We start from the raw sequence: 17,937 nt of genomic DNA on the forward strand, positions 1-17,937 counted from the left end.
TCAGACACACAATCACAATTTCTGTTTTTTTTTTCTCATACACAATGTGAGACAGTATTATTCTCATATTCACACACACAAACAAAAAAAGTATACACACATACAGACACACACATTCACAGTAATGATCACAGACACATACACACACTTGCTCTTTCTGTTTTTTTCTCTCAAACACTTAAACAATATAATTCTCATATACACACACACACACACACACACACACACTCGCATGCTCAGGTTGCGTGTCTCCCTCAGCCTGAGGAAAGCTTGAGTGGTACTACTGACTCTACAGGTTGTGTGTTGCAGTAACACAATAAGTCAGGCCGATCTCATGCTCTAACACTCAGCCACGCCGAGTCAGCCGGCTGGACACACACGGCTGCGAGCGGCTAGCGCTCAATAATCAGCTGAATGTCAGTGTACCTCGCCGCTGGTGTCCTGCCCTTTCACAAAGCTCTGCATTATTAAGCAGCCATCTTGTTTCTTGTGCCTGTCTCGTGCTCCTGTGTGCCCTGTGCACAGCTCCGGTGTGGGAATAAAAATGGCATGGCGAATGCACTGGGGGGATTCGGGATAATCAGTGGAGTGGCATGAGGAAAGCAGCAGACCTGAGAAAAAGGTCTGTCTTGAGGAGGAAGAGAAGGAATAGCCAGCAAAATGGGTCATGAAGCCCTGAACACTAAGTGTTGATTGAGATAGAAGGACACAATGGACACTTGGTGTCCATATGGTGAAGAGCAGGAACAAAGGGATATGGAGGAAAAATACAAGGAACAAAATCATCAGACCAGAGCAACACTACTGCAGCTGATTTCTAATGATCTCAGATTGCTGTTTTGACATAAAAGATTGAACTCTGTCGAGATTCTGCATCCCAGAGACCAGCAGCCAGTTATACAATACATAAAATACTTTTTATGAAACACTTGCAGTTATGAACTAATGCTTTAATCTTGACAGCAGACAAGCAAGTTCTTTGTTAAAGTACTCTAAAGAGATCTGGTTCTGCTCCAGGGCTTTTAATATAAACACTATTCGGGTGATGAAATCCAACCGTTTTGTTTGCATTGATAAAAATAGCCTTTGTGGTTTAGCTCAAATCCACTCCATTAACTTTATTTTTGTTTTCTCTGCTACTTCATGTCAAGCTCGCCTGAGGTTTTACCTTGCATGAACAATATGGATGCTTAATCCCCAACTTTAAGAAGTTCCTAAATCTGTGCGACTGGAGAAATCCCTCATGGTGAGGTTTTGGCAAGTAAAAAAACGACAGGCTTTGTAGAAATGGAATATATTTCACTTTTGCATTTATCTCAACCAGAAGTAAAGTTCTAGCATTTAAATAATAATAAAAAAATCTGGTGACCTCCAAAAGGTTTTTTTTTTTTTTTTTTTTTTTTTTACAGCTGGAAACTGTTCACTATGGCAAGTGCTACAAGTACTTTCCCCCAGGTCCTACCTACCAGCTAGCTCTCCCCTATCACACTACATCTACCAACCAGGGAGGGTGAAGGCTAACACACGCTTCCTCATGATCTCTTCACTCACTCAGTCAGTCTATAACCTGCACTCGAACTTATTTTACACCATGGATGCTTCTGGATTGATAGTCCTAAGAACTTAATGTCGGCCAGTCAAAACAGCATTTAAAATTTAACTACATCTACCAACCAGGGAGGGTGAAGGCTAACACATGCTTCCTCATGATCTCCCGACAATAGCATGAAGAATTTTCTGTTGCGTCACAGATAAGCCCAGCTACCAATAACTTGATCAATGCATGACATTCACTGTTTGAGGAAATCACACTTAGCTATCATGGTTTTAGACATCTTTAGGCAGACTGACCGTGGTTGTAATGCTGCATTTGACTTACCTTGGCAGTGGGAGTTCAGAGCTCAGAATTACATCATTTTCTACCTCTGTGCTTTCAAAGTACAACATGGGAAAAAAAACACCTGCAACAAGCTAGACAGCTAACTTTGATGACCTCCTCAAAACAGCAATCTGTATAGTCACTGTTAGAGATTTAACAAGCGAATGTGTCTGTAGGTTGATTGATCAAAAGCAAACACTTGTACATACTGTACAGCATAACTCATTTAAAGGTAAGAAGTGTCTACTGCTGTTTACTGCTGATGCTGTAAGCAATTTTGATTTGATGTCACTTGTTGAATTCAGAGGAACTCAAAGCTGAGGAGACCATCCTGAGTTCTCGAATAGGAATTCCGAGTTCAGGGGGCGTTTTCTTTGTTTTTTCCTGGTCAGAAGTCAGAAAACCTCCAGTCAAATGCAGCATTAAACTAGCTCCTTACACAACATGATCTTTGCAGGAACACAGACTAGGCAAGGTTATAAAGTAAACAAAAATGTCATTTTGGTGAAATCTGAGGTGTCAAAGTACGTTTTTTGGGTGGTTTGCCAGAGTTCAGCCACAGTGACACCCGATGGATTTTCTCACACCACCACACAACTGTATTACTCATGGACAGTTAATCCTCCATTCACACTTGCGAGCAACAACACCACTGTTTGTTTCTTATAAACGTTTGCAACACAACGTGATCTTTGGATTAAAGTTTTTCAACTTGACAATTTTATGCATTTATCTCAGTGGGTTAATTCTAAAACAAAAATATGATGGTTTGTACAAATCATACAGCATACAGACTATACATTTTGTGCACTGTTTCCAAAGGGAACTTAAAAATAGCAGACTTTAGCGGTCACTACACACCAAACTGGAGAGATATCAGTGATCTGGCACTCTCAGAAATAAATGGTACCATTAAGGGTACATTTTTTGTATCGTAATATGTATTTTAATATGTATTTTAAACATAACTGAAGGAACATAACTGGATATTAAGGACCATTTTGCTTTAAAAGCAAAGCAAAAGTACACCACATGCACCTTCCCAGGTAAAAGATACACACTAATGGTACAAAGAAGAATCCTTGATGGAACCACCCCAGCAAAGAAAAGTACAGTTTGGTACCTTTATTTCTGAGAGTGTGTGAACCACATGGTACACTGTCAGTCACGCATAAACAAATCCACCTATTGGCATGTCTTTTATAACAGCATCAGCTTGTGTAATGTTATATTTTATACATGAAGCAGAGAATCGTACACATTCTGACATCTATTATAGATTAGGCATAAGGAGGATCAATAGAAAAATATAATGTATGGTGAAGAGAGTGTATCAAACACAGACATGACACCTGAGGTTAACTTTTTATTTATTTAGATTGCTATTTTTAGAGACTATGCGAACATTTCTAGCTCATATACAGCTCAGGAGCAAGAACAGAGAGTGTGTGATGGCAGGGTGTGAGGCTAAAATTTTATGTAAGGCCAAAGACCAGAGATGTCAAATCTGGGAACACAGTGAGGACAGATGCACATGCACACACAAACACACACACACTAACACACACAAACCAGTTGACAGACGGAGGAGGAGCTGTCCCATCTTGCACATCAAACAGCTGCTCATCTGCGCTGCCAACATCACTCACAATCCCAGCTTCAAACACATGCACACACACAAGCGTGCACACACACACACACACACACACACAAGCCCACTCAAACCATGCGCTCTTCACTCACTCAGTCAGTCTATAACCTGCACTCGAACTTATTTTACACCATGGATGCTTCTGGATTGATAGTCCTAAGAACTTAATGTCAGCCAGTCAAAACAGCATTTAAAATTTAACAGCTTGGGAAAAATACGAGGATCAAAAAGAACAAACAATCAATCACTGACCGGTCAAAATCCATTTCCACACTATAAAAACAAATCAACACTACCTTCCAAAATACTCAGAAATTGAAACTCTGTGATGCCTATAAGACCTTCATTACAGAACATCCAAAAGTCAATCTTACTTTTCCTAATTTTATTTGGATGTTTTTATTTAAAAATGTACGCTTGCACAGAACCATACAGCCCTGATATAACATCGCTGATCAGGCTGTTTATTCCGCCTCTGGATTTTACAGTCAAATAGTAGGTAAGGTTAGGAGTCATGCTGAACTCTTTTGGGACAGCAGATCGCTCACTTCCTTCTCCCAGATACGCCTCTGAATCAATACAGAATCACCAAGAAGCACAAAGCTAAAACCTGGCATTTTTTAGAATTCATTGCAAACGTCAAGGCTTTAAATATTATCTGCAATCAATGCTCCTTTGGAGCTAGTGAAACCCAATCTGGCAGAAAAAAGATGGCGTGGTAACACGCTTTATGGCTCCCATTTTGCCAGTTAAATCAGTGCAATAGAGGTTAAGCTCATACATGATTCAGTGGTGCGATGTTAGCACTGTTAAATATACATCACTTTCTCCTGTCCAGGCAGGAGGGATAGGACTCCTAGCAGGCTTCAGGTGCTCCATAGCAGGTCTGGATAAACAAAATATGGCTATGAATAAATAAATGGGTGGAGGAGAACCCACCCTGGGGTCTACAAAGCAGGAATCTGCTTTAGCCTCGGGCCATTTCTGGCCAGCCCAGCGGCTATGAGCCGGCACAAAGGAGGTGAGTAACTGACCAAGTTCGACTCCTCCTCATCAATTACCCTGAAGATGATACGTCTACACTTCTTTGCTCAGCCATAATTAGCTGTAGGTAGGTGTTAAGAGGTTCCAAAAATGCATAAGGATAGTACTATAGGCTGTAAAATGCTTTTTGTCTGCTTGTGAAATTGCGATAATCGTTTAACAAGTTTTTGGTCCCACGCTTCTCGCTGTCAAACTCAATCAGGTCTAATTGTCAAAGTGGGAGCAGCAGTGTGAGGGTGGGTGCGAGACTCAGTAAATGAGAGTGTTCACCTCTGTGGATTAGCGCGTATGTGTTAATGAGCTCGACACGTGGGTATACGATACAGCAGGGTATATGATGGAGCAGCTGCTTTGTTTAAAGTGTACACACGTCTCTGCAGGAGAAGCGGCTTTCGCAGCTTTCACTGCTCTTGCTATCAGTCAAGGAGAAATTGAGGGAGAGAGTGAGAGAGAGCAAGAGTGAAAGCGAGCTCTGTAAAAGCATGATTAATCAGAACACTCTCCGGACTTATGAGTCATTTCATTATCTTATACAATGGAGCTCTCCTTTCCTCTCCACACACACACACAATACAGAGGCTCCGGCGCAGGCTATTGACCCTCAACAAGGCTCTGCCAGCCAGCCCGACAAATGAGGTTGTGTTTCAGCCCCAGATATATTAAAATCATAATTATCGTCATCTCCCGGGCTACACCTCGGCTCTCTAATGCAGGATTTGATGGAGAAGGAGAGCGAAGGAATTACTTTCGATAAGTGTTAAACAAGAGACGTGGAGTGATTGAATCAGTTAGGGGAGCCACTGGGACAACCACAGAGTCTGTGTGTGTGTGTATATATATACCTGTTGAACTGATAATAAGCCTTTAACATCCCGGCTCCCTTGACGGCCATTCCCACATTCAAGCCGTCTATTTTCTGTGAGTGAGAACGTTTGTCGTGGACCTGTTAGAAGCTAAGCATGCTGGGTAATACTGCTAATGCTTCCCCTAAGCCCTCCTGTGTAGAAAGAGAAAATGCTCTGCTGAAAGCACAGGGATGGAGCAGAGGCTCGTCTTGAAGAATGAGATGCAATCTGAAGGAAGAATGTTTGAAACGAGTGAGGAGAGGCCTGCTTTCTCATTACCCCATCTTCTCCTCATCACTCTTATTACACAGGCTTTCCTCATCAAAACAATTTCAGATTTTCTATCAACAATGCTGGCGATGGTTCAGGAAATAGCATGCTTTTTTTTTTTTAAGGCCAGCTATTCCACCAGTTTAAGCCAAACCAAAAAGGGGACATAACCAAATACTAAGAAACGAAAATTCATGTATTTCAAAGATTCTAGTTTTCTGTTGTCAATAATATCATAGTTAAGGAAAACTGTTGTAGTAAATTAGAAGAGATTGCAAAATAGAAACATTTTCACTAGTGGTCTCTGACTTTTGGACCCAACTGTATGTTAGCATGGTATTTGTTAGTTAATATGTTACAGTTGCAAGTAAAACCATTCTCCTCAAATACACTTTTTCTTCAAAACCTCTTGCACACTTCACAAGTTTTAATGATGGTCATGAAAATGACTTGAGTTGCTTGTCATTCAACTGTAAAGGATTTTACATGTACTTCTGGTTTTACCATCCAAAGTCAAATACTTCAGCACCTATACATAGAGATATATTCACAGAGATTGATCATGCAAGATAAGAGATTTAGCACTTTATTCTAGATGTGTAGGTGCTCAGAGAAAGTTTTGTTAACATCAGCACTATCAATAGAGATGCAGTCCAACAGCTGTCCAAATGTTTCCTGCTTGAACCCCTGGTTCATGCTTGCAATGTTAATTTAGCTCGTTTCTAACAATAATCTTTCAACGCCCCTGCACTGTATGGTAGTCATTTATAAATGAGTTGAGCTGTTGTTATGGCAACAAACAGATGCTGCAACTTTCCGTGTTACCCTTCTTTCTAAAGGTGACGATTTGTCGCCTTCTGGAGTGTGTTAGAGCTGCTTATTTGCCAGGACATGCTTATGTACACACTCTGTAAGTGATGACCTTTGAGTGAGTCTCTCAGAGGTTTACAGTCGTGTTATTCTGCAGCTGATAACTGGCCTGAGAGCACAATGCCATATGTGTACTTAAGTGGAAGTGCTTATTTTTAAGACTTTTTACCCTGCGTTCACACTACAGCAAACATGATACAGATGCCGCTCCAGGTTTGTCTCTCGTGGCCATGTAGTGAGGGTTAATGCTGCTGTTTGTGAGAGTGCACTTTCCATCTGTTTTTAAATTCCAATAGGAACTAGCAACTTGCATGGTGTTTATTATTTTTTTTTCCATTTCTGTCTGCCAATCATGCACCCATACCACATGATTGGTCAAAGGACAGTCATTTGGTTTCGAGGGCGCACAATATCATAAGTAGCCTGCATAAAATTGAGAAAATCTCAATTAAAATTTTGCATGTCACTCTACTGTCATGCCTCAAGCCTGCCGATGAAACTGAGGCTTGGTGTCACTAATTTAAACATGAAATTAATGGTTGCTTGTGGCATTGTCACTTGATAGTATGAGCACAGGGTAATTATTAGAAATACCTACATTTAGAATTAAAATGTGGAACTCTCAGAGACAAAGGACAATATGGTACGGTAGAGCTGCCATCTCAACTCTCGACAACAGTTTGAGCTTGGCTTACTGTCTGTGTGGAGTTTTGCATGTTCTGCCCATCTCCATATGGGTTTCTATCAGGTTCTCCGGTTTCCTCCAACCTCCCAAAATTAAAATCCCAAAATTAAATTGCCCCTAGGTGTGAATGAGTGTGTGGATGTGGGTGTTGGTGCCCTAAGATTGGACAGGCGATGGCTGGGCGTCCCATTCATGCTGTATTCCTGCCTCATGTCCAGTGCTCTGAATCCATCGTGACCCTGGCCACGATAACAGGGCAACTGAAGATGAATGAATGAATGAATTATTTAACACACCAGATAATGGCATTTTCTATACACACAGCACCAGGATAAAACGATGGAATAGAGACACACGATCCATGGACAAGCTGTCTCATGGTATACTGGGTTGCCCTGTTTCTGTCAGACAAAGGTTATTGTGATTATGGTCTTATTCAGAACACACTGGTCGAATAGAATAAGGTGGTTACATGATGTATGGCTTACTCAGGACTACCATATTATAGGTATAATATCAACATTGATTTTAACATGAAAGTAAAAGCCATTCAGACAAAAAGAAGAATGCAAGATTAGAGCTATTGCTGTCTGTTAGTATAACGATTCCTGACCTGCTCTAGATAGGGGGACTTCCTAATCCTGTGCAGAAAATCATTGTCGTTTACTATAAAGCACCACATGCTGTGGTGGTTAGCAAAGGAAGCAAAAAAAGGAAGCAAAAATAAACTCTTAACTGAGCTACAAGCCTCTCAATGTTTGGATCCAAGAAATCAAGTGAAGTATAGCCTGAATGCCTGATATGCTCTTTAAATTTTCTAAATGCTAGAGGTGATCAGCAGTGGCCCACTGCTGCCGGAGGTTTTACAGTTAATCTTCATAAACTTCCCCTCTTCCCCTGAACATGTAATTTTAAGGCATTAAAAATAATCTATGTTGGATAATAAATTGTTTAATGTTTTTAATGCCCAAGAAACTACTAAAAAGACCTAGGAATGTCTTTGCTTCTTTTCATAAATAATGCAAGGCATTATGAATATGCATGCTGTGCAAATTAGAAGTAACCCATGTCCACATGCCAGATTAACTCCACCCCTTCCCACTACCCTTCTTACTTTCTGCTATTAGCTGCAAAATACTATATTTTTTACAAAAAACGAAGGCACTGGGAACATGACAAGGCCACAGTGGGAAAATCCAATCTTGCAAGTTGGACTTGGGACAAATGTTCTCTAAAATTGGGGAACTGTTGTTATAAGCTATGCTATGATATTACTAATTAATCAATAGTATCATACATTTAATCCCACAAAAGGTTTTTTTCATGGAGGACATCAGAGGAGTCCTCTTAAACCAAAGACACTACTATTTTGAGAATTTTTTTTTTATGGATAAAATTATGAATGAAATTAAAGTGAGCCATAGAAGTAGCAGATAAGTTCTCGGTCAGCTTATCCTTCAAACCCGCAGCACATTTTCTTTACAGGAGAGTTCAGATAGCTAACAAAAACATTCAAAACATTTTACATCCCGAGCACACATTATGATTTCATGACCTCGATTTAGTATCTTGCGGCTTCATTAAATTGTACACACAATTACCTGACAGAACATGATACAAAAAAAAAAAAAACAGAATGCAAAATAACACGATGTGCTAGATCAAGTGCTACTTTATAAGCTGCCAAATAATGAGGACGAAAGGAAGCTATATTGTTAAATTTTGAAATGCGCATCAGAAAATCATCTAACTTTTAGATTTAAGTCTCCGCTTAAACTTTGCAACTCCGAATTTGACACAATAGGCTCATACTGAACATCCTTTCAAAACACTTACTATTGTTTGTCTTTAATCTTCTACAGCTGTATCCTGTATTTATTTATAATCTCACTATCCAGTGTCGCCCAGAAGAAGATGGGTTCCCTTTTGAGTCTGGTTCCTCTCAAGGTTTCTTCATCGTGTTGTCTCAATGAGGTTTTCCTTGACACTGTCACCTCTGGCTTGCTCATTAAAGATCTAAATCTACATCCAGATTTCTGTAAAGCTGCTTTGTGACAAAGTCTATTGTTAAAAGCACTCCACAAATAAAATTTAACTGAATTCAATAGAAGCAAGAAGTAACAAAGACTTTCCATAACAGACGTCACATAAGAATAGACAAAAGGACATAACACATCAGACAGAGACACCGCTGCCTCCACCTATCTACCTTTAAGAACACTCCGCACCCACTCCTTAAACAATGTAATGCCTGAAAAGTGCACACAGAAAAAAAGAATGGATGCAACGACTATACATAACTGCCATCTTTTTCTATACACTATATACTACAGAGAACCAGGTCTGCCATCTATATGTGGCAGATTCCCAAGAGTTATGTAAAATATACATTCACAAGGCTGCAGCAAGTGTGTGAAGTAGGAAGGCTAGTGCAAAAATACACTGCAGGAAGCGTACAGGGGGGTAGAGTGGCAGGAAAGAATTGAAGAACTTCAGCAAAATGTTACAGAATTGTAAAAAAACTGCTGCTGTTGCTTAGAAAGAAGGCAGAGGCACTCAGAGGCGCACAGAAAAACTCATGCACAGACACTCAAATGCCTACTGAAGTACATGTAAAGAAAGCAAGGCTTTTACCTGCAGCAGCCAGTAGCACCTGCGGTGGAAGGTGGGGATGATGGAGGAGTGCACGTAACAGCCGTAGAGACACTAGGGAAAGAGATATCACACACCACACACACACACAAAGAGAGAGAGCGACAGAGAGAGACAGAGAGAGAGAAATACACAGTTAGTACAGAGCAGAAAATTTGATCTACCAACCAATGAAATTTTTTGGCAAAAACCACAAATCCGATTCTTAATCAGATTCTTAAAGTACCCTTGAATTCAAAATTAGCGTTTCAGATCTTTGTGTATCTGTCCCTTAGTGTTATTGGCGCCAAAATCATAGTATATCTAATAAAAAAAAAAGTGTTTTAGGCTGTGCATATTCCCTCCTCCAACCCTCCCTTGGTTGTGAAAAATGGGAGGGTGGAATTTGTGCAAGTTATGTGACAGTAAGAGAAGGAGTTAAGATGAGTGTTTTACCAACTTGGGGCTGATCAAGAACACAATTTCATCTTTATACACTGTTGGAGCTTCTATCAGTAGGAGTACGTAATATCACTTTATCTACCATGTAGAAGCATCAGCTGCCTCCCTGTGATGACAAAAAAGACGCTTGCTAAACTCTTCACTGCTCTCCATATCTAACTAGTTTGCTAAACTACTGTCTGGTTTGTTTCGATTCAGTGTGGGTATGGTGTATCTTGAATGCTATTGGCTGCTGTGTAAAATCAGTCAAGTACTTCAGCAAAATGACACATCTTGTTTCAAATCTCTTCTCTCTCTTCTCAAATTTATAATCAAATCACAGATTACAAGTCATTTCATGGGGACTTCAAACCTGCAACTGTGTAGCCTAAGGTTTGAGAGAACAATCTTCATACTACAACTACAAATCTTATGTACACTGTTCGTGTTGCAATTCACAAAATCACATTTTACATACTTACACCTTTTATGCTACATTCGTATATCAATGAATCACTTTTACACAGTTACAACTTAAGGTTTGGACTTCTCCATATTGTAACATTTTGAAAGCTGTAATTCAAGTGAATTGCTCCAGACAGCTGAAGGGACAGGGCTGAAATGAAAATTTGTACGAGTCTCGGCTATAAACTGTCAAAACTTTGCAAGTCTTTCCATCATACATATCTGATGGAGGCCTAGCAAACCATAACACGAGAAAGGCAGCTGAGGGCTTTGGTGGTTTTCTCTTCGTCTTCTATGCTGTTTGGGAGCGCTTAAGCTGGGGAGCTTTGGCCTTTCAGGAATAAATCAAATCTCCAATTCTGTGGTTACAGCAGCTCCATAATGTACTATGGAAGAAGAATGGCAAAAAACAATGGTGTCTGAATACAAGACAGTACACAATGCTTTTTTTTTTCTAAATAAGTTCTAAATAAGTGGAGGAGTCTGAGGGCAGAGTTGCACTTCCTCAACAAGCTGATGTGGAGAATTGATATGCATATCATGGTACTGAATATCTGGTAGTAATATGCATTTTGGGTCATAAAATGGGTCATATGTGATGCTGTATTGTGTGTAATATACAAATCAGCTCTTAACACTTGACACCAAATTCTAAGGTTGTTTCTTATTTCTACTTGTTCTCCACAAAGATGGTTGCAGCATTGGGAATTATGATTTTGAATGTCGGAGATCATGAGCCATGTGTGTTATGACGTGATGTTATCTGGCTAAAATGCTTCTCAGACATCCTGCAGTAGCTAGAGTGGTGCATTTACACCAGCATTTTAATGTGGATAATCTCTATCCGGATTAGAGATATAACTGAATACGAATTCATTATTCAGATAATGTGTTATACACAGATATGAATAGGAGGTGCACTATTAATTTTTTCCCCCATTCGTCAGTTTTGTCCACTGGTTGATGGCTGTGGTAGAGCGCCATACCCTCCATAATCCTGATAGAACCCTTTTAATCCGGATGCATTAAGCTAGGTAACTAGGTCTAAGCAGGGCTAAAAGTTTCAGCCTATCTTTGGGAAACTGCAAACTAGCCATCCATAGCCAGGAGTCCAAGAGAGCATAATTGGCCCTATCTCTGGGTTAGCAGCATGCCCTTGTTTCCTTCTCTCACTGTTGATTAGTGTGATGTAGACCAATCACAGGTGTCTGTTTAGTTTGTCTTCCACTGATCTGGAATGAACAGTAGTTGCAAAATGTAGCAGCTGGTTTTATGTTTCTCAGATGAAGCACATGTTTAGCCCTCACCCTTCCAGATCAGTAACTGTTGTGCAATAGAGAGAGACCTAGATAATGGGGTGGGAATTGGTAATGACTAAATTGGGTGGAAATTGGGGAAAGAGAGTGCAACCAAACAGCAAAGCAAGTGTGTTGGAATAATCAGTCATTTGCTGGCATTAAACAGCCCTGATTAATTATACCAATGCACCCTAGCAGAGCAAGTCAGGTTGAGTTAGCAAGACAAGGCCAGCACAGATTAAGACCGCAGGCACCCATATCAGTAAGTAGTCACTCTCTCTCTCTCCATCATCCTTAAACAAACAAACGAGTTTGTTCAAGTCTGTGACTGAGGTTACAGATGGTACATCTCTGCAGGAAACAGCCATGGCGCCGAGGACAATGAATGCTCTGGTCTGCAAGTGGTAAGTCACTATAGGGCTATAATGAACAACAATGATACACTGATGCACTGAATCCCTGTTTATGTAGACTTGGTCCTAGATGCTGGGTGTCATCTTGGCTCTATACAAGAGGTTCTCGTTCTTTTTTGACCAATGTCCCCATTTAGGGGCCCAAAATTCTTGCGAATAGGCTTGTGTGGTGCACTGCAGTTTATCAGAGTCAGAAGATGTGTTAACAATGGGCTTAAGAGGAACTCCCAATTAAATTATATTTTGCTACTAATAATCTGACAGTTTTAACTATTATTAAATATTCCTTAAATCAAGCTTATATAACCTTTTTACTGGTATATCTCCTGTCCTGAACATTTTAGTTTCCCTGCTCCCATTACAGCTGATTCAACTATTCGGCTAATTAACAGCCCTTCCTCAGTTGATGTGGGTATATCGGAGTAATCAAAACTAAACGTGCAAAACGGGGTACTACAGGACTAAAACTACATCCACCAGAGATGCCAGTCTCTCCAACAGCAGAGGGCAGTCTGCATGTGTACTTCTGCTGCACTTCTCAGGCACGTCTGGACCATTTTAGGAAGTCCTATTTCCTAGGATTGACAGGTGAGGATGGATGCATGCTGTTTCACCCACTGTGAGGACTGGACAGTGAATAAATTAGCCCCAGGCAGCTCCTGTTTACCCAATTTATAGAATACACAAAGTATTCACACAAAGCCAAGGTAGAGGCTCACTGCTGCACCTGTCAACCCAATACAGGAATCTCAGCAAGCTCGACCCATGCTGTAAACTCATTGCCAACATAAACAGACTCACGCAATACACTATAACGATGAGTCTTATTTTACCTCTCCATTTCTGAAATTACCAAAAAAATAAAAAAAACGTGGAACTTGGGCGTGCACGGATCCAATTCCAAATGCAACTTTGTAACAGCACAAAAGACATGCAAATGAGGAAACAGACAATGGCGGCGAAAAGCTAATCAGTAATTCAATATGCATATCATTCAGCTGGTTTTCTGATGCTCTCTCAAGACCGCATGGAAATGTGACGAAGTGACAAAGACAGAAGCCATTATTTGCTGTCTGTGGGCTGTGACAAATGACAGCACATCAAATGGCAAGCAATTAAAGTGTAATTATATTCGCACTATAATACAGACCTGCTCTCCATTACTCAGTCTGCCTTCCATCTTAAAGGTGACGCAACAGGAGAATATAAACTACATTGCTAGACATATCCAAGCTGTGTTGATAAAACTTGTGGGTTGGAGAGAAGGCAGTTATGATGGTCATGCCCAGGAGACATAAGCAACTTTAAACAAGCATCAGGCTAGCATGAGTCACCGCCCTGTGGGGCTGGAGTGTGTGGTGTCAGGGTCGGGTGGAGGAGAGGGGGCTTTAAATGGGCACAGAAGAGTCAGACGGCTCAGACGTGACAGAAGCTGATGGAGGCTGCCAATTGCAGACATCTCGATGAGACGCGTCCCATCGTGCCATCCATCAGAGCAGACAGGCAGTGACAGCAAGGCGACCAACCTGCCCGAGATGGGACATTCTCTCATTAGTTCATAATGATCTGTGAAGGCACTCTTAATCAGATGCTGGCACGTTATTTATGTTGCCAATTTGCAGTTTTGCACCCCAACAATGCTGGCTTAATATGTGTATGTGTGTGTGTTAGAAGAGAGTTATGTATAATAAAATAGGCCACAGTGTGATGCATGTCTTTCTTCAGCTACACTGAAGCACATGTTAACCTTGATACTTGGAATAATACATTAGACAATGAATCCTTCGCGGGAACACTCAATCATGCAATTTGAAAAAAAATCATCTAGGGGCAAATTGATGAATTACTTCACTGACTGGATAAAGTCGAGAACTTGTAGATAATCAAGACAAATCTATGACCAATCCGTTAGACGAGCACATTTTTCATGCCTTCCACATGTTCCTTCAGTATCAGTGTGAGCAAGGCGCTGTCACTAACTGTCTCACAGTGACTCCTGAGTCTGTTAGCATGCCAGTCAGGCCGCCTGTGCTGCTTTGGTGTCATGGCTTCATTAGGACTGGATGAAGCAACAGCAGCTTCTGTATCAGTGAAGCATCAATATGTAGACCAGCCTGAGGGGTTGCTCATTCAGCCCCAGGCAAAGCCTGACTAATATAGCAACGGTCTCAAAGCTGGCAGCAGTTCGAAGTTAGCGCTCCCTTGAGCTGATCTATACCTCCCGCACACTCTCAAAGCCTGCCAGGACCCATGCTGCTGGCTTTAGTTTGTTGGCGCTATTTACTATTGACTTGCTCCTGTAATACCGTCGATCATAAAAGGATCAGGGGTCTACGAATGGGAAGTTAAATCCCTCATGCTCTATCATGGCATGCTTTGCTGATATCTGTATTTTGCTGATGAGAAAGTCTAAAATAATATAATATATACTGTATATATTTCTGTACAGCTTTATTTATGATTTGCTATAAAAGCTTGAACAAGTCTACACTGATTCAAATGCAGGAAAGCACAGCAGTCGTATCTGAGAAAGGTTTGCTCCAGACACCGTCGTAGTGCGGGATAAAATGATACATCAACTTTAGACTTTTCTTTACCATCAACTTTTCTTTACAATAGTTCTATGATATGACTCTGGTAGTTTTGCAACACCCACTTAACCATGTTCAAACCCTGAAAATGAGCCGTGAAAATGAACGGAAGGTGGAGGGCCTTCAATCAAATCTATCAAACGCACAAAAACGTCTAAACAAAACAGAAACAAATGAAGCACTCTGAAATGAAAGTCTTATGATAATTTTGCTTATAAACATCCCCTGAAGAAGGGAATTAATTACTCGAAGTGGACCAATAAACATAGCCATACATCAAGATTAAAAAAACACAGGAATCCCGCTGAGAGAAGAGCCGTGAGCTTCTGTCCATTCTAATTCTTCACTCTTAATAACGCAGCTAGTTTGTGTGAGTGTGTGGGTGTGGCGTGTGTGTGTGTGCACCAACATGCACGTCCTCCTGAGTGAAGACACAGGATCTGTTGAGTTGATGTTAAGGCCTGGGTGCTGGGCTTGGAGCCAAAGGCATTAAGTGGAATCGAATTCCACAAAACTAGCTTTAATCAGCAGGTTTTTAAGGTTAGAATTACTCACTCTCCTACAGCCCGCTGGCCAAGGTTAAAGGCTCACAAAAGCAGCCTGAGGGGAGAGGATAGGAGGATGAGAGAGGGCAGTTTTCTTCCAATTTTAGCCACAAAGCTTCTGTGCACACCTGACAGTGTCAGGGGAAACCAACTATAGAATCTTCCCTGTTCTCACAAACCTGGTGTCTAGGTATGTGTGTATTGTGTGTGTGTGTGTGTGTGTGTAACACAGAGAGCAAGTGCGAGCAGAAAAAGAGCAGGCACAAGCACAGCAGTGTGCGTGTGTGTGTGTGTGTGTGTGTGTGTGTGTGTGTGTGTGTGTGTATGTCCCTTTATCGATCCCCTCTAAGTATGACATCATCTCCACTGGAAATAGTCAGCATGTTATGGAGAAAGTGAAATGCTGACAGTGACACCAGATGCTGTTCACAGCACTGCCAGTACCGGTGTTGAGTAGGAACTCATTACACATAACTATGGAAATATTTTAAAACATCTGAAAATTTCGAATGGATTCCATTTTTACTTCAATATCCAATGTAACTAAAACACAGTTATGTATGGTTTCTTGCAAAATAGCTATTCAACCCAGATAACACTTAAGTAAGACATGAAGCATGATGGGGTGTGCTTTTATAGGAAAATAATCAATGATGGAGTCGAGTGATGTGGCATGAAGGGAAGCAGAGGGTCGTTACCGCAATGGAGAATAACATGCTGTTCTTTATATCCATTTATGGTTATATGAACATCTGTGAATCAAGTCAGTTCCTGTTATCACCTACATTACAGCAGCTATAAACACACATTCCCTCACTTTCTCTTGAAGGTAATAAGACAGAAAAATACAGCTTGTTACCAAGAACTGCAAGACTCCTTCCATAAATGTTAAACACCTACATACAGAAAACAATACAATTTATACAATTTCTTTCTTTGTTAAATAACAGCACATTTTGAATCAGTTTATTATTAGTTTTAGATTACGTGGCGTGTCCACTGTACAAGCACCAGTGAATTAGCTGTTACTATAGAAAAGACTTCAATTCAAAAGCCCTGTGGCACAACAGAAAATAGTGACGGAAAACATAAATGGCTGTATCCAAAACTTTGCAGATCCTTAAGACAAAATGAAGAAGACAAAGTAATTTCATTTGACATTTAGTTTGTTACATTTAATTGATGTTTCTTAACTATCAAAAGTAACAAAATGGTTTAATGGTATATGTTAATAATAGTGAAACAAAAAGAAAATGACTATTTAAAGTTTGCATTTCCCTTCTGAATGTGATCTAATTACAGTTTAATAACTTGTATGTATTCTCTTTGCCTTTGCAAATGGCTCTGACTCATTTTGTAACCTTGTTTCCTCTCAGATGACTTGACTTCTTTCTTTTGCTTGTTTTCTCTTCTATTCTGTTGATTTTTCCTTTTATTTTTGATTGGTGTCTTGCTGCAGGATACACGCCTTTTCATCCCAATACCACTCGACTATAACAAGCTCTCTAGCTGAGGTTGGTAGCTTCAAAAACCCTCTAACTGTTATGCAGGACATTGCAACACAACTATAGTATGAGAAATTTGCATAACTGTAAGATCATTTTGTGTTAAATGTTACAATACCTCACCTGTCCACCAGAGGTGGTTCACCAATCTCTAACCGTACTGTTATCATAGCAACTCATTAAATTCCCATGCAGCTTGATAACTCCGCTTATTAAAACTTCACCCTGGCACACAATCTTTGCAAAGTCTTGCTGATATTACTGGTAAGTTTTGAGATGAGTTACCTCATCCACTCCTGGGTAGATTTCTTTGGATTTTGCTCATGGATTCCTTTTGTAGTTGTTTTGGATTGTGAGTTTGGATATGTATTTTGTAATATGAATTATGCTTTCCAATTCATTTAATAAGTCTCTACAAATAAATCGTCACCTCTCTGTCAAGAATGTAATGTTACAGGGTCTGGGGAAACTAGCCTGAATAATGGGTATGATCTTGTTTGTTACTGTTTAGGATTTTGTCTTTCACTCGCTTGAAAAAGGATTGTATTTGGTGTTTCTCTCAGTAATTAAAGTAACAGATATGTTCCACCATTTTTTTGTACTCTTATTAAAACAGCACAATATCATTCTACACAGATGTATGAGTGGCTGGTGGAAAGTCTCTAGGAACAGGTCTACGAGCTTGTTTTCAGGCCTGAGCGGCTAATGTGCAAAGTTTCAGATTACCATACAGCCAAGTACAATTACCACAACAAACAGCTAGAAAGAGTCTAGTAGTGCTCATGACACTCCATCTCCACTTCC

The 17,937-nt window shown here is 40.3% G+C and overlaps 1 protein-coding gene across 6 annotated transcripts in view; it reads right to left on the reverse strand.

Annotated features, from left to right (window-relative positions):
• camta1a (calmodulin binding transcription activator 1a) overlaps positions 1–17,937 on the reverse strand; it is a 376,271-nt gene that overhangs the window by 80,965 nt on the left and 277,369 nt on the right. For all 6 annotated transcript variants that reach the window (XM_053240813.1, XM_053240818.1, XM_053240812.1 and 3 more), the window contains one exon: positions 9,879–9,950. In XM_053240813.1, the coding sequence (XP_053096788.1) occupies positions 9,879–9,950 (72 nt within the window). The remainder of the gene's footprint in view (positions 1–9,878; positions 9,951–17,937) is intronic.

The sequence above is a fragment of the Pangasianodon hypophthalmus genome, chromosome 16 (genome assembly GCF_027358585.1).
Source record: "Pangasianodon hypophthalmus isolate fPanHyp1 chromosome 16, fPanHyp1.pri, whole genome shotgun sequence".
Classification (NCBI taxonomy): domain Eukaryota; kingdom Metazoa; phylum Chordata; class Actinopteri; order Siluriformes; family Pangasiidae; genus Pangasianodon; species Pangasianodon hypophthalmus.